This window comes from Mirounga leonina, unplaced genomic scaffold, assembly GCF_011800145.1.
Source record: "Mirounga leonina isolate KUSES-001 unplaced genomic scaffold, KU_Mleo_1.0 Mir_126, whole genome shotgun sequence".
Taxonomy (NCBI): domain Eukaryota; kingdom Metazoa; phylum Chordata; class Mammalia; order Carnivora; family Phocidae; genus Mirounga; species Mirounga leonina.
The window spans coordinates 22145063-22165710 of record NW_023270314.1 but is presented as its reverse complement, the minus strand read 5'-3'; the positions used below and the strand labels follow the sequence as shown (position 1 = coordinate 22165710).

Sequence of the window (20648 nt, the reverse complement as noted above, 5' to 3'; positions counted from 1 at the left end):
ATGGAGAGCGACTGCGAGTGAGGCCTCCCCTTGCCTCTGCACTTCACTGCGCTGCGCTCCTAGGACCCAGTGAGGGGAGGAGTCTCTAAGGCTTTCAGGCTTAAAAGACTAGTAGATATTTAGATTGTTTGGTGACCAGAGAGCTAGAGCTGAAAATGCTATTTTGGGGACCCAAGGCTAGAAGCCTGCAGAGTGCCTGTGAGTCTCTTGAGCTTACTTTGTACTTCATGTTTCCATGAAGATGCCCCGGATTGGAGGGTGGGTGTGGGTAGGTAAGCTTATTTCTACTTAGTAAAGCCTTGTAAAAGCTTGTGGTGGTGACAGTGGTGGGGTGACCTGGTGGGTGTTCCTTTGTAAGGATGAATAGCTTTGTTGAGATTTCGAGCAGCTGTAGGTGGGGATGAAGAGTGGAAGGAGGGAAAGGACCGTCTGTTGGGGTGGGGTGGGGCTTCTCGCAGGCGGCTGGCTATCTGCAGTGCAGAGGCCCTATTCGAACATGCCTAGCGTTCCTGGGATGTGGCTAGAAAACAGAAAAGAGTTCTGTTAGGGGTGGGGGCTGCGGATTGTTAAAAGAGCCTAGTTTCTGAAACCTCCGGTTTCTTAGTGGGGCCGGAAAAAGGCAAGAACACCACAAAGACTTCGCTGCACTTGGCATTCTTAGCTGTAAAATAGACCAAATCTCATGGGGTTTGAAGAGCACACGGATAACCACCTGAAACCTCTTAATTTCTTTCTCTCCCTACCACTTCTGTTCCATGGATCATAACTCTTCCTCTGTCTCCTGAAAAGCCTGGCCTCCTACCTCCCTTACACCCCCACCTCCCAGTGATGCTGTTTCCCTGTTCCAGGCTATGGCTTTGTGGACTTCGACAGTCCTTCAGCCGCACAGAAAGCTGTCACGGCACTGAAAGCCAGTGGTGTGCAGGCTCAGATGGCAAAGGTAAGTCTTCTGCCCCGTGTCTGTTCCCCAGAGGGCTGGTGGTTAGCACCACAGGGCCAGGTCTAAGGCTTCCTTCCAGAGGGTTTAAGGCCATGAACCTGATGGGCAAGGGCTATCTGCAGCACTTTTTGACTATCTGGCCAAAGTCAGGCTGGGTCCCATGGAGTACTACCCCTTGGCTGCTAGAGGAAGGTGGTCTTCAAAATCTGTGGCAGGTAGCTCTGTTGCTCTCAAGTATTATAATGTAATCAGGTGAGAGGGTCAAGACGCTTCCCTTTCTCTTTCTCTTTCCCCATTTCCACCCTGGCCCCACTTCCCTACAAAGCAGCTTTTGGTAGTTTTGCAACATCCTCGGAAGCAGCGAGTTGTGCAGCTCAGAAGTTCAGAGCCTTGCTCTCCACCTCCCCATGCTGTTCTCCCTTGGTGCGTGTTTGGGGGATAGGGGAGGTAGGGTAGGAGAGTTGCTAGGGGTGGGGGAGAGGGAAGCCACAGCAAGGAAGGAAACTGTCCCTCCTTGTCACATCTCCCTGGAGCTTTTATTTTAATCCAACTTACTAGAAAACTCGAGGCTTTTCTATCCCTTTTTTGTGGTGGGATTGCCCCCTTGCCTTCTTGAAGTCCTTGTAGAGCTGATGAGGCAGGCTGCCGGTCCCCCTGCACTGTCTGGTGGAAGAGAGACAAAGCCCTAAGGGGTTGAAGTTGCTGGTGACCCAGTGTCTAGGGCAGTGACTGCTTTAATTCTTAAAAATACAGATCTGGGAAGTTACTGCCATTTTGCACCTTCTGCCCCCTGGAGGGGCTCTTCCACCTCTTCTTGCCGGAAAAGAACCCTCTGACAACGGAGTTTAGGAGCTTTCAGAGTTCTTATGAGACTAGAGCTCTCCGGGCTGCCTGGTGACCCAGTGACTCTCCATCAGGCCCCTAGCGCAGCCCCCAGCACATTGCCTTCCCTTTCCCCTTCTCCCCCTTCCTGCTCTCTCTCCACTGGGCAGTCAACAGGCATTCCTACTCCGAGGGTTCCGCTGTGGCCGGAAGAGGAGGGAGGGGGCTTACTTAAAACAGCCGGCAGGGGAGCTCGTCGTAGAGAATCCAGCCCGGCAATAGGCTGTTGGCCGAGGAGCGTTGCTCTGCCTCGTTCTTAAAGAGACAGCTAAAACGTCATCAGTGGGCTTGTAAAGTACTAGAAGTAGTAAGTCTGCTTTTTTTTTTTTTGGCTGGACTCAACGTACAATCCATGGTAGTGGGACTAGGTGTTATAAATAGTTAAGATTTCCTTTGTTTATGTGGGCCCCTTCCTACTATGTCTTTTCTGAGATGTCATTCTGTGATGAGGGCTGAGGGTGGGGGAGGGATAAGAGTTGTGAGCTTCATTTCCTCCCTTTTTTTCCCACAGCAACAGGAACAGGACCCCACAAATTTATACATATCAAACCTTCCACTCTCCATGGATGAGCAAGAACTAGAGGGGATGCTGAAGCCTTTTGGCCAGGTTATCTCCACTCGAATCCTCCGAGACACCAGTGGGACCAGCAGAGGGGTTGGCTTTGCAAGGTGAGGGATGCCAGAATGGGAAATGATGAGGTTAATGAAGAATGTCCCTTAGAAGGTCACCAAAAAAGTCTGTGCCCCCTCCCTCAAGGGACCAGACTCTTGGCCTAACGTACTTGACAGTGAATCAGAAGTTCATTTAAACTATAGGTCACAGTACTTAAATACCCATTTGCCCTCAAAATCTTTATCCTTTCCCCACTATTTCTTGCTACTCTAGCAATTGTTCCTTTGATCCAGACCCAAGCAGAATAAAATAATTCTGTATCCTTTTATATAGATAATGAAACCAGAGTCTCCACTGTGAAGTGATTTGCCCCGGGGTCCCCCAGCAGTGGGTGGTAGAACAGTACCCTAATCCTTCTGGCTTCAAGATCAGTGGGATGAAGTAGAAGATGTGTTCTTCCTTTTCAGTTCTGTTGAGAGACTTAGATTCTGGAACCAACCCTGCCACTAACTGCCCCTGTGATATCAGACCTTTCTGAGCCTTGGTTTACTCTGTGAAGTGGAGAGTGATTTAGATGAGTGATTTTCTTCAGGCGTTCCCTGGAGCTGTGGAGTTCTCCAGGGTGCCCTCTTCTGAGCCTAGGTGTCATTGTAGAGCTTCGGCCTCTTTCAGCCCACTGAAGAAATGGTTCTGCTTTTATTTTAAGATTTTGTTTGAGGGGCTCCTGGGTGGCTCAGTTGTTGGGCGTCTGCCTTTCGGCTCAGGTCATGATCCCAGGCTCCTGGGATTGAGCCCCGCATCGGGCTCCCTGCTCAGCGGAAGCCTGCTTCTCCCTCTCCCACTCCCCCTGCTTGTGTTCCCTCTCTTGCTGTCTCTCTCTCTGCCAAATAAATAAATAAAATCTTAAAAAAAAAAAAAGATTTTGTTTGAAAGGAGACTGTTGCTTTTTCTGAAAGTTTGAAAACTATTGGAATACATGATCTGAAGGTCCCATTTTGTTTTATAATACCTTGTCTGGTCCAGGAACACTCTCTTACTCTGGAGTGTTTCTCCAGATCTTGGGAACAAGGAATAGGGCCTCTTCTGTAGCCAACTCAATCTTGGTAGCACCACCTGCTGGCAATCCCAAGTATAACTAAAAGAGAGTTCTTAGGCTTGTGGTCATCAAACTGTTTTTGCTCCCACTTTTTTTAAAATTTAAATTCAATTAATTAACATATATAATATTATTAGTTCCAGGGGTAGAGTTTAGTGATTGATCAGTTGCATATAAAACCTAGTGCTCATTACATCATGTGCCCTCCCCCATCACCCAGTTACCCCATCCCCTCCCACCTCCCCTCCAGTAACCCTGTTTGTTTCCTATTGTTAAGAGTCTCTTATGGTTTGCCTCCCTCTCTGATTTTGTCTTGTTTTATTGTTCCCTCCCTTCCCCTATGATCCTCTGTTTTGTTTCTTAAATTTCACATATGTGTGAAATCATATAATTGTCTTTCTCTGATTGGCTTATTTAGCTTAGAATAATACCTTCTAGTTCCAGCCACATTGTTGCAAATGGTAAGATTTCATTTTTTTTTTTATGGCTGAGTAATATTCCATTGTATATATTTACCACATCTTCTTTATCCATTCGTCTGTTGATGGACATCTGGGCTCTTTCCACATTTTGGCTATTGTGGACATTGCTGCCATAAACATTGGGGTGCAGGTGCCCCTTCAGATCACTGTTTGGCTCCCACACTTTTTTTTTTTAAGATTTTATTTATTTGACAGAGAGCACGCAAGCAGGGAGAAGTGGCAGGCAGAGGGAGAAGCAGGCTCCCTGCTGAGCCAGGAGCCCGATGCGGGGCTCGATGCGGGGCTCGATCCTAGGACCCTGGGATCATGACCCGAGCTGAAGGCAGATGCTTAACGACTGAGCCACCCAGGCGCCCCACCTCCCGCACTCTTTTAAAGCAGAGGTTCTCAACCTTTTTCAGTTCATGGCACCTTAAGTTGTGTCAATAATTTTTTTTTTGCTCTAGACCAAAAGAAATACTTAAGGGGCACCTGGCTGACTCAGTTGGTAGAGCATGTGATTTTTGATCCTGGGGTTGTGAGTTTGAATCCCACATTGGGAGTTGAGTTTACTTAAAAAAAAAGAGGGGAGCTTGGGTGGCTCAGTTGGTCAAGCATCCAACTCTTGATTTTGGCTCCAGTCATGATCTCAGGGTCATGAGATCAATCCCTGCGTGGGGCTCTGCGTTCAGTGTAGAGTCTACTTGTCCCTCTCCCTCTGCTCCTCCCCCCACTTGCTCACTTGCTCGATCAAGCTCTAAGTAAATAAATGAATAAAATCTTAAAAAAAAAGAGGAAAAATATTTTTATTCCATTCTTAAATAACTATACTTTCTATACTTACTAATGGAATGTGTACCTGTTGAACACTTCACAGCTTCTCAAACCTTGGAATCAGATTGGACACTTACACCCTCATTTCCTGTCACACATTGGTTTTCTTATGGTATTTGCTTTTGTCATAGCAACCATGGAAAAAACAGCTTTGCAAAAATACATTATTAAAAGGATCGTAGCGTGATCCAGTGTTGAAATGGTGACCTTTTAGAGTTAGTAGTCCACACAGTATCCAATAGATGTTGCTGTATTTTCTTCAGAAAGTTAAAAAAATCCCCTGCCTGTGCCTCTGTGAGCTCACCACAGTGGCACGGGGTGCCTCGGAGCCCAGTTTGGAAACTGGTTTTGAAGAGTTGAAAACCCGTGAAATCTCTTGCATGTTCCTATGCTACTACCTATACATTTTCTTCATACATTTAGATCTTGGGAAATCTAATTTCCAGCAAATTACAAATATCGACATTTTAAATAAAACTGTCGGGATGCCTGGGTGGCTCAGTGGGTTGGGTATCTGCCTTCGGCTGGGGTCGTGATCCCAGGGTTCTGGAATCGGGTCCCGCATCAGGCTCCCTGCTCGGCGGGAAGCCTGTTTCTCCCTCTGCCTGCTGCTCGCCCTGCTTGTGGTCACTCTCTCTCCCCAAATAAATAAATAAAATCTTGAAAACAAACAAACAAATAAACAAAAACTGTCAAGTTGGGACGCCTGGGTGGCTCAGTCGTGAAGTGTCTGCCTTCGGCTCAGGTCATGATCCCAGGTCCTGGGATCGAGCCCCGCATCGGGCTCCCTGCTCAGCGGGAAGCCTGCTTCTCCCTCTCCCACCCCCCTGCTTGTGTTCCGTCTCTCACTGTGTCTCTCTCTCTGTCAAATAAATAAATAAAATCTTAAAAAAAAAAACCTGTCATGTTATTTGTAAATATATCCAAATAGATCTAAATGTCATAGCAGTTTGATACACAAAATCATCCATTTAAAAATACTTAGGACTAGGGATGCATAAGTGGCTCAGTTGGTTAAGCATCTGCCTTCGGCTGGGTTCGGGATCCCAGGGTCCTGGGATTGTCCCGCATCAGGCTCCCTGCTCAGCGGGGAGCCTGCTTCTCCCTCTGCCTGGTGCACCCTCTGCTTGTACTCTCTCTCTGACAAATAAATAAATAAAATATTTAAATAAATAAAAATTAAAATACCTAGGGCGGGGTGTCTGGGTGTCTCAGGAAGGTAAGCATCTGACTGTTGATCTCAGGGTAGTGAGTTCAAGCCCTGTGTAGGGCTCCAGGCTGGGGGTGGAGCCTACTTAAAAAAAAATACTTAGGACATTTTTTTTTAATAGTCATAATTCATATAATTTTTATTATAGTGTTCCTTTTTTGTTCTTGATCTTGTATTTCCATTCTATTTCCTTACAGAACTGTATTCAAGTATAGAATATTTTTATAATTGAAAGTTTTTTTATGGATCATTCTGTCCTACTTCTCTGCAACAAAAATACGTATATACAATAAATGAGAACTTTTTCCTGTGGTTACGAAACTGTACACATAAAGTAAAATTTTTTTTTTTAAAGATTTTATCCATTTATTTGACAGAGAAACATAGCGCGAAAGGGAACACAAGCAGGGGCAGAGGGAGAGGGAGAAGCAGGCTTCCCGCTGAGCAGGGAGCCCGATGCGGGGCTCGATCCCAGGACCCTGAGATCGTGACCTGAGCCGAAGGCAGATGCTTACCAACTGAGCCACCCAGGCACCCCACATAAAGTAAATTTTATTGGAAAAGCTTACTCCTATAACAGGGATAAGTTTTATTTTGTTTAGGTTTTTCTAATTAGGTCATGTAGTCAACAATGACTATTGTTTATTGCTATAATATCAATTCTGTTCCTGTTTTTTATTTTCATGCTGAGAACCTTGTTCACATAAGTAAATGGGAATAGGAAGAGTTTTGTTAAAATAGGAATTCTTTGAATTTCTTCTCAGTTGTAAGCCAAAAACCAAGGTGATCAATCTGTCAAAACTGATTTTTTTATGCATCGGTTAGCAACCTGTTGAGTCATCCAGCTTGCTGAAAGAATTAGAAACATCTGACTTAGAAAAAGACTTAAAAAGTCAGGCATCGGGCGCCTGGGTGGCTCAGTCGTTGAGCGTCTGCCTTCGGCTCAGGTCATGATCCCAGGGTCCTGGGATCGAGTCCCACATCGGGCTCCCTCCTCGAGGGGAAGCCTGCTTCTCCCTCTCCCACTCCCGCTGCTTGTGGTCCTGCTCTCGCTATCTCTGTCTCTGTCAAATAAATAAATAAAATCTTTAAAAAAAAAAAAAGGCATCATTGCCTCATGTTGAGTTTGGGGAGATGTGCAAAGGAAGGGCAGAGCAGGGGCTGTGAGAGGGCCCTGGACCATCAGTGAGCATGAGCTGTCCTCAGGTAGGCCAGTTTTAGGAAAGAGCTTATGAGGAAGTGGAGGTTCTGCGAGCAATTCTCTTAAAACTCCTCAGGCCTGCTCACACTCTTGGAAGATTAAGGAGTAGAAACCCAGCTAAAGACTGCTGCTCTGGGATACCTAGCTCATGGGTTTTCCCTAAAGGGTTCCATGTGAGGCCTCTTTTTAGTGACCACCTTCATGGGACCGGTTCATATTTTTAGTGGTTATTGGCATAGAAAATATAATGAGACTTAATTTAAATGTGGAAGGAGGGAGGGGCGCCTGGGTGACACAGTTGGTTAAGTGTCTGCTAAACGTCTGCCTTCGGCTCAGGTCATGATCCTGGTCCTGCTTAGCAGAGAGCCTGCTTCTCTCTCTCCCTCCCTCTCTCCCCCCAGCTTGTGCTCACTCATGCACTCTTTTCTCTCAAGTAAATAAATAAAATCTTTAAAATAAATAAGGAAAGAAGGGGGGAAGATACTGAACCTTGCGTCATATAGGCCCTTATAATTTTTAGAACACATGTAAATACATTATCTCATTTGATCTGTAGTAGGGTAGATGGATGTTATATCTAATGCAGAAATGAGGAATGGATCTGATGGGGTTTTGTGTAGGTCCTAACTCACAGAATTTTGGGTGACCTGGTGCAAGAATCTAGATTTTCTGATTCCTTACTCAGTTGTCTTTCCCCAACAAGATACTTTAACTCCGCAGTTCCCAACATTGTTGTTTCTATCACTGTAGACCATGAACTCTTATTATTCTTTCCTCCTCTAGTTTCAAGAAATCTTAATATTACTAGTAGCTAATTAGACCTTGATAATCATAACCAGAAGCAAAAAATAAACATTGGCAAGTTCTTAGCTTGTGTAGTTTTATTGGAGTGAGGGAACAATTTCCATGAGGAATTTTGTAATAAAAAATAATGGTGACATGGGGCACCTGGCTGGCTCAGTGGGTAGAGCATATGACTCTTGATCTCAGGGTCATGAGTTCAAGCCCTACATTGGGTATAGAGCTTACTTTAAAAAAAAAAATGATAATAATGATGATAGCCACTGTTTATTGTATTCTTGTTTCTTTTTTTTTTTTTTTTAAGATTTTATTTATTTATTTGACAGACACAGTGAGAGAGGGAACACAAGCAGGGGGAGTGGAAGAGGGAGAAGCAGGCCTCCTGCTGAGCAGGGAGCCCGATGCGGGGCTCGATGCGGGGCTCGATCCCAGGACTCTGGGATCATGACCTGAGCCGAAGGCAGATGCTTAATGACTGAGCCACCCAGGCGCCCCTGTATTCTTGTTTCTTGTTTAAGAACCAGACCTAATAGTAGGCCCATCCATCAGTGTCTTTGGAATATTTATAGCTTCAGTTTTCTTTTCAGGAGCCCTACAGGAGCCAGTTGAGGGAACGTTCATTAGAAGCTAGGGTTGCCTCTTCAAGATACCTTGAATTTGTGTGGAGGAAACTGTGTTTCTATAGTGACAACTTTTGGAGTATTTGTGGGCTGGGAACTTAGAGCTTTCTCTTTGAATGTAGGGGGAGTGCAGATCCTGGAGAAGCTAGAGCCTAACCCCTCTTGTGCTCCTTAGGATGGAGTCCACAGAGAAGTGTGAAGCCATCATCACCCACTTTAATGGAAAATATATTAAGACACCTGCTGGAGTCCCAGGTGAGGCATCTGGGAATCAGGCTGAGAGAGCCATAGATTGTTACTTCCAGTGAAGATTCTGGAGGCATTTTGCATGAGTGTGAGTGGACTCAGAGGGTGAGACTCAGCTGTGTCTTTCTTTCTTGGCAGCCCCATCTGATCCCTTGCTTTGCAAATTTGCTGATGGTGGTCCAAAGAAACGACAGAACCAAGGGAAATACATGCAAAATGGACGGGCCTGGCCAAGGAATGGAGATATGGTAAGAGGACCTCTGAGGAGACAGGAGTACTAAGGACATTAACATGGAATGGAATTTACCAGGGCCCGATTCCTGTGAGTTTAAGCGGCAAGTTTGAGAGTTAACAGTAACTGAGAGATGACTGGCTGCTTAACATGATCTTCAGTGTGGGTCTTTAGTGGGATTTTGCAGCTTGCACAACCAGGAAAACTCTGGAATGGCTGTAGTAGGACCTGTCCAGACTTGACTTTAATCTGTTGAATCAAATATGTCCCAGTCTTGGCACTCTGGGCTTCCTCCTGTTCTCCCCCAAGGGCTCGCATTATGAACACTGTGTTCTTCCTTTATAGGGTGGTATGGCCTTGACCTATGACCCCACCACAGCTCTTCAGAATGGGTAAGGGTGTTTTATAGAATTGGGCTACCCGAAAATGACAACGGCCTGTCCAGGCACTGGGATGTTTCATTTTGATTTTTAAACAGCAGCTAGTGGGAAGTGGCTGTGTCTGTCAGTGGGGCCCTAACCTTGTGGTTTCCTGTGGCTCCTTACTGATGAGGTTCCTTCCTCCAGGTTTTACCCGGCTCCTTATAACATCACCCCCAACAGGATGCTTGCTCAGTCTGCACTCTCCCCGTACCTTCCATCTCCTGTGTCTTCCTATCAGGTACGTTCATGCCCGAAAAAAGTGGTGGGTGTGGTAGTTTTCCCTGTCACTGTGCTTTAGGTAAAGGAGCATAAGGCTGGAAACTCCGTATTTTTTAGTTTTTCCTTTATACATACTGCTCACAGATAATTTTACATGAAAGCATGACGTGTGATCCCATGACATATATACAGACTGTTGTGGTAGCATCCTCTTACTCTGTGTCTACAAGTAAGCCTATATTACTATATTTTTAATTTTCTATTATTCCATATATTTCAGAAAATTCCAGATTTTTCTTCATGTGCATATATGCATATGTATACAGTTTTGGAAGTCATTGTTTATTTTACAAAAATCTGGCCAGATTAAATATATTTTTTACACTTCACTCTTCTCACTTAACAGTATCTTAAACCAGTGAGTCTCAAAGTTTGGTGCCTGGATGAGCAGTATCACCTGGGAATTTCAAAAAACATAAATTCTTGGATTCCACCCCAGATCTGCTGAAGTGGAAACTCTGGGGATGGGTCCCAGCAATCTGTTTTTTTGTTCACTATCTGTCACCATACAAAGTTATTCTAGTATTATTGACTGTATTCCCTATGCTGTGCTTTTCATCCCTGTGACTCACATATCTTCTACCTGCTACTCTGTACCTCTTAATCCGCTCCTGTTTCCACTGTCCCGTGTCCCTGCCCCCACCAGCTGAGTTTTTTAACAAGCCCTCGAGGTGATTCTGATGTAGCTAATGTTGAGACTTTTTGTTCTAATTATTTCTTTTTTAAACAGTTGCATTATATTTCATGCTGCAGAGACCAGAATTCTTCAACCCTACCTCCGTGAAGGGTATTCAATTGGATTTCAGGGGTTTTCTGGTACAAATAATACTTCCATCCATATATTATTCAATCTAGCAGTCCCATTCCTTGGACTCTAATCCCCAGAAACAAACATATGTAAAGATTCTTATGCCTACATTCTCAAATCTGAGTACTGTTCTTTCTGGGGGCTAGAGTCCAAGGAGTGGGCTTGCTAGGTTGGATAATATATGGACGTTTAGTTTTACAGATGTTGCCAGATTGCTTCCCACAAAGGCTGTGTCAGTTCACATTTCCACTAGCAATGTCTGAGTGGCCATTTCCCTCCAGCCATAAGTGACATTGGTCTTTTTCAGTTTTTCCTATCTCGATAGGTGTAAAGTGCATTGTTACTTTAATTTGCATTTCCCTGACTACAGTCAAGTTTAAGCATGTCTTTTTATGTTTGTCATATTTATTTATTTTTATTTTTTTAAAGATTTTATTTATTTGACAGAGAGACACAGCGAGAGAGGGAACACAAGCAGGGGGGAAGGGTAGAGGGAGAAGCAGGCTTCACGCTGAGCAGGGAGCCTGATGCGGGGCTCGATCCCAGGACCCTGAGATCATGACCTGAGCCAAAGGCAGACTTTTAACGACTGAGCCACCCAGGCGCCCCTGTTTATCATATTTTGATTTGCTCTTCTCTGATTGTTCTTGATACACTTGGCCCATTTTTCTGTTTGGTTATTCGTTTCCCATCAACTTACAAAAAGCATTTGCATATTATTTATTTATTTATTTTTAAGATTTTGTTTATTTATTTGACAGAGAGAGAGACAGCGAGAGAGGGAACACAAGCAGGGGGAGTGGGAGAGGGAGAAGCAGGCTTCCTGCTGAGCAGGGAGCCCAATGCGGGGCTCGATCCCAGGACCCTGGGTCATGACCTGAGCCGAAGGCAGACGCCTAACCAACTGAGCCACCCAGGCGCCACCACATTTGCATATTATTAAAGTATCAATCCTCTGAATGTTATCTTTCTTACAAATATTTTTTTCCAGATTTAATTTTTGTCCATTGACTTTGTGTTGTGGTCCTCAAGCTTGAGCTATCAATCAGAATCACTTGGAAAGCTTATCAAACCCAAATTACTGGGCACCACACAGAGAATTTCTGATTCAGTAAGACTAGGCTAGGAGGCAGGAATTTGCATTTCTGTTTCCAGATGCTGCAGCTGCCCCTGCTGCCTGTCCAGGGACCATACTTTGGGAATCACTCATTTGCACCACAAAAAACCGCAAAAGTTTAAAATTTGTGTACAGTTAAATATGTCTGCGTTTCCACTAAAGCTTTTGAATTTCTTAATTAAAAAGGTCTTCCCAGTCCCTATATTATACATATGGTCTCCAAGATTTATTTTATTGTTTTACAGTAAAATTTAAATATGTAATCATCAGGAATTTATTTTTGTATGGGGCACCAGATAGGCATTTTATTTCATTCTTTCAGAATGTTTTAACCGGTTGTCCTAGCACCAAATTATTAAATCATATTTGAATTAATGGATTATTAATACGGTGAATTAATTAAAAATTAAACAGTGGTGAGTTAAAATGCCACCTATAATAAATACTGGGGTTTGTTTCTGTGTCCTTGATCCTCTTCCAGGGCTCACTGTGTCTGTCCTTACTCTGGTGATACATTGACTTGATTGCAGTGGCTTTCAGAATGTCTTCTAATATATTTTTTAAATATTTTATTTATATTTTTGAGAGAGACTGAGAGCGAGCACGAGAGGGGAGAGGGTCAGAGGGAGAAGCAGACTCCCTGCTGAGCAGGGAGCCCAATGCGGGACTCGATTCCAGGACTCCAGGATCATGACCTGAGCCAAAGGCAATTGCCCAACCAACTGAGCCACCCAGGAGCCCCAGAATATCTTCTAATATTATAAAAGACAAAACCTTTTCCCCACTCTTTCAGACTTTATGCTGTTTTTTGGCATTTACTCTTCTTCTTCTTCTTTTTTTTAATTTTTTTTATTCTTATGTTAATCCCCATACATTACATCATTAGTTTTAGATGTAGTGTTCCATGATTCATTGTTTGTGCATAACACCCAGTGCTCCATGCAGAAATAAAAATACCAGGTTTAACATGCACAAAGCCAAGAAAACCAACGATGCCAGATACTGAGTTTCTATTGCACTGTCTCTTGAACACCCAGCAGGAATGACCTGCTGAGGGCAGATACCATGCAGTGCAATCTTCTTCTTCTTTTTTTTTTTTTTAAGATTTTATTTATTTATTTCACAGAGAGAGACACAGCGAGAGAGGGAACACAAGCAGGGGGAGTGGGAGAGGGAGAAGCAGGCTTCCTGCCAAGCAGGGAGCCCGATGCGGGGCTCGATCCCAGGATCCTGAGATCATGACCTGAGCCAAAGGCAGTTGCTTAACCAACTGAGCCACCCAGGCGCCCCGGCATTTACTCTTCTGTATAAAGTTTATGATATCTAATTTTTGGAAATCTGACAATTTTAATTGGAATTTCATTAAATTTATGTATTAGTTTAAGAGAACTGACTTTTTGAGAATTGACATTTTTTTTAGAGATTTATTTCTTTTAGTGGGGGGGTGCAGAGGGAGAGAGAGAAATAGAATCTCAAGCAGACTCCACGCTAAGTGTGGTAACCCCACGACCCTGAGATCATGACCTGAGCTGAAACCAAGAGTGGGATGTTCAATTGACTGAGCCACCCAGGTGCCCTGGGAATTGACTTTTTTTTTTTTAAAGATTTTTATTTATTTATTTATTTGAGAGAAAGAATGAGATAGAGAGAGCATGAGGGGGGGAGGGTCAGAGGGAGAAGCAGACCCCCTGCTGAGCAGGGAGCCCGATGCGGGACTCGATCCCGGGACTCCAGGATCATGACCTGAGCCGAAGGCAGTCGCTTAACCAACTGAGCCACCCAGGCGCCCGGGAATTGACTTTTTAAGAACTATCCTTTTCGGGGTCTGTGGGTGGCTCAGTCAGTTAAGCATCTGCCTTCGGCTCAGGTCATGATCCCAGGGTCCTGGTTTTGAACCCCACATCAAGCCCCACATTGAGCAGGGAGCCTACTTCTCCCTCTGCCCCTCCCCCTGCTCATGCTTTCTCTTAATCTCTCTCTCTCTCAAAAAAGTATTCTTTTCACCCAAGATGTAGTATTTCTTTTCATGTTTTTAAATCTTTTTTTATGCCCTTCAATAAGATGTTAGTGTTGTTTATATAGATCTTATGCTTTTCCTGTTGAATATATTTGTAAGTGTTCTATAATTTTATAAGCATTTCTAGATGCTATAGATACACTGAAGAAAGACTGTTGGTTTATGTTCATGTATCTTGTGTGCAGCTAATGTACCAAATCCTTATTACTACTAGCATTTTTTTTTACTGAGTCTCTTAAGTGTTCTAGGTATATAGTTGTATCATCAGTGCAAAAATCATAGTTTTCTCTTCCTTTCCAATTTTATGCCAGTTGTGTTCTTATCTAATTGTATTTGTTTGACCCTACTGTAAGATATTATAATTATTATAAATGCAGTGGTTTTAGTATTTCTTTGTTTAGGTTAATGTTAACAGCTAGGTTTTGGTACTAGCCTTTAATATGTAAGTAGTTTTTTTCTAGACTCTATTTTACTGTTTTTGGGGTTTTTTTTTAATAAATTGCTGCTGGATTTTATCAAATGTCTTTTTGTCATCTTATATTACACTCTGGCTTTTTCCTTCGATTTTGACTTACGTTTATAGAGTTTCTGATCTTGAACAATCTTTACATTTATGAAATAAACCTACTTGTTTATTGTGATACATTTCTAGCTTCTCATTGCTCTTTTTCTTTTTCTTTTTTTTTCATTTCAAAATTGAGATAATTCAGGGGTGCCTGGGTGGCTCAGTTGGTTAAGCCTCATGATCTTTGGCTCAGGTCAGGATCCTGAGGTCCTGGGATTAAGCCCCGCATCGGGCTCCCTGCTCAGCAGTCTGCTTCTCTCTCACCCTCTCCCTCTGCTGCGCCCCCTGCTTGTACTCTCTCTCTCTCTGTCGAATAAATAAATAAAATCTAAAATAAATAGATACATAAAATTGAGATAAGTCACATACCATAAAATTCACCTACTTAAAGTATACAAGTCAGTAGTTTCAAGTATATTTTGCAAAGTTATGCAGTTATCAGCATTATCTAATTCCAGAACATTTTTATTACCCCAGAAAGAAGCTCTGTCCCGGTTAGCGGTCATTGCCCATTCTCCCTCACCCATACCCCCTGGCAACCACTGAGATACTTTCAATGGCTATAGATTTGCCTCCTCTGGATACTTTGTATAAATGGAAGCATGCAGTGTATGTCTTTGGGGCCAGGCTTCTTCCACTCAGCATGCTTCCGAGGTCTATCCATGTCATAGCACGTAAGCAGTACTTCACTCTTCTTTATGACTGATTCAGTCCCCTGCCATTGTATGACTATACCCGTTTGTTCTCTACTTAGTAGTTGATGGCCTTTCGGGTTGTTTCTACCTTTTGCTATTAGAATAATGCTGCTTTGAATATTTGTGTACAATTTTTGTGTCAACACATGTTTTAATTTCTCTTGGGTATACACCCCCCGTGGACTTGCTGGGTTACGTAGGAACAATATGTTTAACTTTCTGAGGAAATGCCAAACTGTTTTCCAGAGCTGCTGCGCCATTTTACATTCCCGCCCACAGTGTATGACACTTGTTATTCTTTTTTTTTTTTTTTTAAGATTTTATTTATTTGTCAGAGGGAGAGCGAGCACAAGCAGGGGGAATGGCAGACAGAGGGAGAAGTAGGCTCCCCACTGAGCAAGGAGCCTGATGCGGGACTTGATCCCAGGATTCTGGGATCATGATCTGAGCTGAAAGCAGATGCTTAACTGACTGAGCCTCCCAGGCGCCCCCCTCCCCTCTTTTTAAGATGTATTTATGAGAGAGAGGGAGAGAGTTGGGGGGGGGAGGGGGAGGCAGAGGGAGAGAATCTCCAGCGGACCCCCTGCTGAGCAAGGAGCCTGATGCAGGGCTGGATCCCAGGACCCTGCATGACCTGAGCCGAAATCAAGAGTCAGACACTTAACCTACTGAGCCACCCAGGCGCCCCTACTCTCTCCTTTTAATTACAGCCATCCTGGTGGGTGTGAAGCGGCATCTCATCACGGTTTTGATTTGCATTTCCCTGGTGACTAATGATGTTGAGCCTCCCTCGTGTGCTTATTGGCCATTTGTATATCTTCTTAGAGAAGTATCTATTCCTATCTTTTGCCCATTTTTGAATCGGGTTATTTGTTGACGTGTGCGAGTTTTTAATAGTTCTTGAAGAGTTTATTCTTAATGTTTCTATTTTGTGAGGGGGCACTCCAACTTTTTTGGGGTTTTGCTGAACACTATCAGATCACTGGGAGAAACAGTAGTTTCTAGGCAATTAATGTTTTTGTCTATTTCTTTGGTTTGCCTTAGAGAGTAACTCAGACATCTCCTCTACAAGCACCTAACCCGTCGTGGATGCATCACCAGTCATACCTCATGCAGCCTTCAGTGAGTGTTCAGGAGTGGGCAAAAGCCAAAGAGTTTGCTGTAAAGAAAAACAATGCGATCTGATGATAGACGATGTGGGTGTGAGTTCTGGCTCAGTCCCTTGTGCAACGCAGCTGTGTGACCTGAAATTCTGTCAGTTTGTTATTCTTAAGAGGAGGACCCCTCCACACTGACGGGCAGAGCACCTGTTGCTGTTGGGCAGCTGGGTCGCTACTCACCTATCATTTCCCAGGACTTTTAAATGTCTGTCCTCAGCCGTCCTGGTAGGCGTGAATCACTGCGGCTTAGTTGGATGCTGCCAGCTAACTCTGTCCTTTGTTGCCGCCTCCAGGGTTCCGTTCTGCCGCCGGGGATGGATCACCCCATTTCTCTGCAGCCTGCCTCCATGATGGGACCTCTTACCCAGCAACTGGGGCACCTCTCGCTCAGCAGCACGGGCACGGTAAAGCCAAGCGGGCTGTTTCTGATTTCAGACTCCGACTGAGCAGGGGGTACCTATGCAGAGCTCTTCAGCGAAAATGCCTGTGAATGAGGGTGTCAGTCACTTCAGTGTCACTGAAGGCACGGCTCAGACCCCCACTAGGAGATAAACAGAGTATCGCCATGCCGCTCCCCTTTTAACCGATTCCTACTCACAAAACAAAATAGTGCTTCTGTCTACGCCGCAGTTTACCCAGGAGCTCACACACATTTCCTAGAAATCCTTCCCAACATGGTGACCAGAAGAACGGGTGAAGCTCAGCAGGTTTCTTGCGGGTCCGCTGCACTGTGGTGCGCAGGCCGGAGGAGGAAGGGAAGCCCCGGGGGCGCACGTCTCTATAAGCCTGTGTACTTAGCAGCCCCTGGAGCGCTCCGGAGAAGGGATAATTAAATGCCACTCTCTGGGGATGAAACCTAGGCATTAGTCGTTTTTAGAGCTCCCCGGGTGCTTTAAATGTCGCCAGGAGTCCCCTCCCTGCTCTGAGCCTGTGGATGGCTTTCATTCTAGTACGTGCCGGCGGCTGCCCCGCTGCCAGGAGCTTACATCGCCCCGTACACCCCCGTGCCTTCCGCCGGTGTTGCAGCCGAGGTAAGAGCTTTCTGGTCTCGCGGAATCGCGCGTAGGAAAACGCACAGAGGGAGGTTTGCCCCCGATCAAGATCTTCCCCTAGCAGGGCGCCTGGGTGGCTCAGTTGGTTAGGTGACTGCCTTCAGCTCGGGTCGTGATCCCGGCGTCCTGGGGTCGAGCCCCGCATCGGGCTCCCTGCTCGGCGAGAGGCCTGCTTCTCCCTCTGCCTCTGCCTGCAGCTCCCCCTGCTTGTGCTCACTCAACATTTTAGGGGAAAAAAAAAAGATCTCCCTCTAACAGTGATGCTGATTCCGCGCGCGCGGTCAGCTGCTGGGCGTGTGAGTGAGCGTAGGAAGGAAGGACCTCGTCCGTCCGTGCCCTTGAACGAGGCGCTCGTTGAGGCCGGCCCGTACTGAGCCGCGGCTCGCCAAGAGGCTAGGGTGCGCTGTGTCGGGGAGGTGCTGCTGTGTGCGCGTGGGAGGGGGAGGTGGGGCAGGACACCCCACTCTGGGGGCGGGGGGGCCACAGGCGCGCCGAGCTTGACTCTCCGGCCTCGGCTGCGGTGCAGGAGAGCGGCGGCCAGCAGACTCAGGTGCCGGTGGAGGCGCCCTCAGACCACGGGCTCTACTCCTTCCAGTTCAACAAGTAGCAGCGGTAAGCGCGCCCCCCCCGCCCCCCGCTTTACGCCTCCTCTAGGGTTCCCCTCCCCCTCTTGCGGGCGACAGCCATCCCTCTTTTTCTCGTGCTTTACTGAGCTTTGCAAATATTGCCTTTTTTTTTTTTTTTGGTACAAATTGCAGGTTTGTGGCTACCCTGCTTTCCTTGCTTTAAGCAAGGCTGTCAGTGCCACTGGCATTTGCTCACTTTGTGTCTATGTGTCACATTTGGGTAATTCTCAAAATAGGTCAAATTTGGGGGCACCTGGGTGGCTCAGTGGTTAAGTGTCTGCCTTCGGCTCAGGTCCTGGTCCCAGGGTCCTGGGATCGAGCCCCGCATCGGGCTCCCTGCTCAGCGGGAAATCTGTCAGTTGAGGGTCTGCCTTCAGCTCAGGTCATGATCCCAGGGTCCTGGGATCGAGTCCGGCATCGGGCTCCCTGCTCGGCGGGAAGCCTTCTTCTCCCTCTCCCCCTTCCCCTGCTTGTGTTCTCTCTCTTTCTCAAATAAATAAATACAATCTTAAAAAATATATGTCAAGTTTTTTATTGCATTTTTATGGTAATCTGTGATCAGTGACTGTGACTTGCTGAAAGCTCAGGTGATAGTTAACAGTTTTCACAATAAAGTATTTTTGAATTAAGGTCTGCCTCTTATTTTTTGAGACCTGCTATTGCGCACCTAGTAGGCTACAGTGTAGTGTAAACATACGTTTTATATGCACTGGGAAACCAGAAATTTCATCTGACTTGCTCTGTTGTGGTATTTGCTTTCTTGCAGTGGTCTGGAAGCGAACCCGCATCGTGTCTGAGGTGCACCTGGACGCCTGAATCATCGGAGAGGCTGATGCTCCCGAACTCCAGAGGGCTGACGGGATACAGACCCGCGGAGGGCCCTGCTAAGGACTAACACTTGGGCAGCGCTTTTCACAGGCCTGCGCCTGGAGAAAAGAAATCTCTGCACTCCTGCCCTCTGCTTCTTCCTCCATTCCTGGGGAGGCCTGGGGGAACCGTCACTTTTTCTGTGTGCTGCATTCAAGGAGATCAAAAGAACTTTTTTTCTTTCTTTTGCAAAGAAAGTTTTATATTTTGTTTTTAACTGCAATATACTCTTTCCATATCCCAAAGAGACATAGTGCCTTGAGCTTCTTCTCATCTTTATGAAAAACAGTTTTTGATGTGTTGGACTTATCTGAGGAGGCTTTAAAAATTTTTTGTTATTTCTTTTAAAAAAAGGGGGAAAAAAGTGCAGTGAGAGAACACTGATGAAGGAGTCCTACGGTGGGCCCTTATGTGGAGTTTAGTGATGGGCTTCTTTTGGTGTGTGGGTGTGTGTGTGTGTAGGAGAATATACAAACTTTACAAATTTTGTTTTATAAAGCTCTTAGCTCACACATCCCATCTCTTCACACATTTTATTCCTTCTTTCTCTCATCCAGACTGTTCTTTTTCTCTTTTTTATACAGCAGAGCCTGCCGACTTTGCCTTTTTTACAGTTTTTAATTTTGTGAATTTCTTTTTTGAATGAGATTTTCTAGGGACTTTTTTGGGGGCTGGGCAAGGAGCAGGTAGAACACTAAGCAGGCAATGGAAGTGGCTTTTCCTCCCTCTGCCTTGCCACATCCTGGGAGAAAAGACCAGACTTTGCCTTCAGGAAGCAGAGATGTGACGTAGGCTCATTAAGAGACACTCCCACAGTCTTTGGAAGCCATCCTTGAGTCAAATTTAGATGAAGAGTAGGTCTTCCCTGGCAAGTTCCAGAAGGGTGGGCTTTTGACTTCTAATTCTTCTCACCACTGAGGCCAGCACCGTCTGAGGGGAAGTGTCTTCTCCAGCGACAGCTTTTCAGGAGTCCCTGCTCCCCTGTTCCCTGGAGGGTCTCCTTTTCGGCCCTGGGTTCCAGGGCCCCTGTCTTCCCTGCCCACGTCGCGGTGCTCAGAGCAGCCTTTGCAGTTATGACTGTGCTGTGGGAGATCAGCTGCTTCCTCTGGGCCAGTGGTTCTCAGGAAGGTGGTTTTGTCCCCTAGAGGCCACTTGGAAATCCCTAGAGACGTTTTTGATGGCCTTGCTTGGGGCTGAGGGCGTCTAGTGGCTGGAGCGGCAGGGACGCTGTTACACATCCTGCAGGTGCACAGAACAGCCCCAACTCCCCGCCCCCCGAAGAACTATTTGGCTCCAAATGTCGGTGGTACCAAGGTTGCGAAACCTTGACGTAGACAGTGTTGTTACTGCCTCCGGTGCCAGAGGACCTGGTAAATCCCACCCCAACCCTGGACGTGCAGGGCCTTTTGATACGCAGTGTAACTGGTTGAGAGGGACAGAACTGGGGTCCTTGAATTTTCCCCAGGCTTTGACCTTGGATACCTGCATACCGCGCGAGCCGTCCTAGAAAGGCTTGTGCTGTTGTGTCCATGCTACGTGCGCGTGCACGCGCGCACACACACACGCGCGCGTTCAGCAGGGTCAAGGTGTGGGGACTGTTGGAGGTTGTGCGCCGTGCAGGGGTGGGAAGGGACAGAGCTCTCTGTAACTGTCCAGGGCAACCTGCTCTGCCCTCATTTGTTTGGATCCCTTTTCCAGGGACCCAGGACGTTAAAAATAATGTTCCTTCTTGTGGAAGGATGACAGGGAGTTGGGACGGAAAAGGGCAATAAACCCCATCCCGTTATTTACAAGGTCAGCCATCCTTAAAAGCCTGTATTTCCCTCTGGAAGGCCCCGTCCGCCCTGGCGCCGTGCCCGTGGGGACAGGAGGAAGCCTTCGCCCCTGTCCGGGAAGTGAGGTCC

At 45.9% G+C, this 20648-nt stretch overlaps 1 protein-coding gene and 1 non-coding gene across 5 annotated transcripts in view; one reads left to right on the top strand and one right to left on the bottom strand.

Moving 5' to 3' along the window:
* RBMS2 (RNA binding motif single stranded interacting protein 2) overlaps positions 1-20648 on the top strand; it is a 72749-nt gene that overhangs the window by 48997 nt on the left and 3104 nt on the right. For 3 of the 4 annotated variants that reach the window (XM_035002360.1, XM_035002357.1, XM_035002358.1), the window contains 10 exons: positions 849-940; positions 2334-2491; positions 8834-8913; positions 9043-9152; positions 9482-9528; positions 9703-9796; positions 16084-16161; positions 16493-16603; positions 17150-17230; positions 18644-20644. In XM_035002360.1, coding sequence (XP_034858251.1) covers positions 849-940; positions 2334-2491; positions 8834-8913; positions 9043-9152; positions 9482-9528; positions 9703-9796; positions 16084-16161; positions 16493-16603; positions 17150-17230; positions 18644-18772 — 980 coding nt within the window. In that variant the 3' untranslated portion in view covers positions 18773-20644. Of the gene's footprint in view, positions 1-848; positions 941-2333; positions 2492-8833; positions 8914-9042; positions 9153-9481; positions 9529-9702; positions 9797-16083; positions 16162-16492; positions 16604-17149; positions 17231-17777; positions 17864-18643; positions 20645-20648 lie in introns of all 4 variants that reach the window. The other variant, XM_035002359.1, reaches the window with a different exon arrangement.
* LOC118009080 lies at positions 12700-12837 on the bottom strand. The gene has a single exon (XR_004678809.1). It is a non-coding gene; the product is annotated as a small nucleolar RNA SNORA8 (small nucleolar RNA).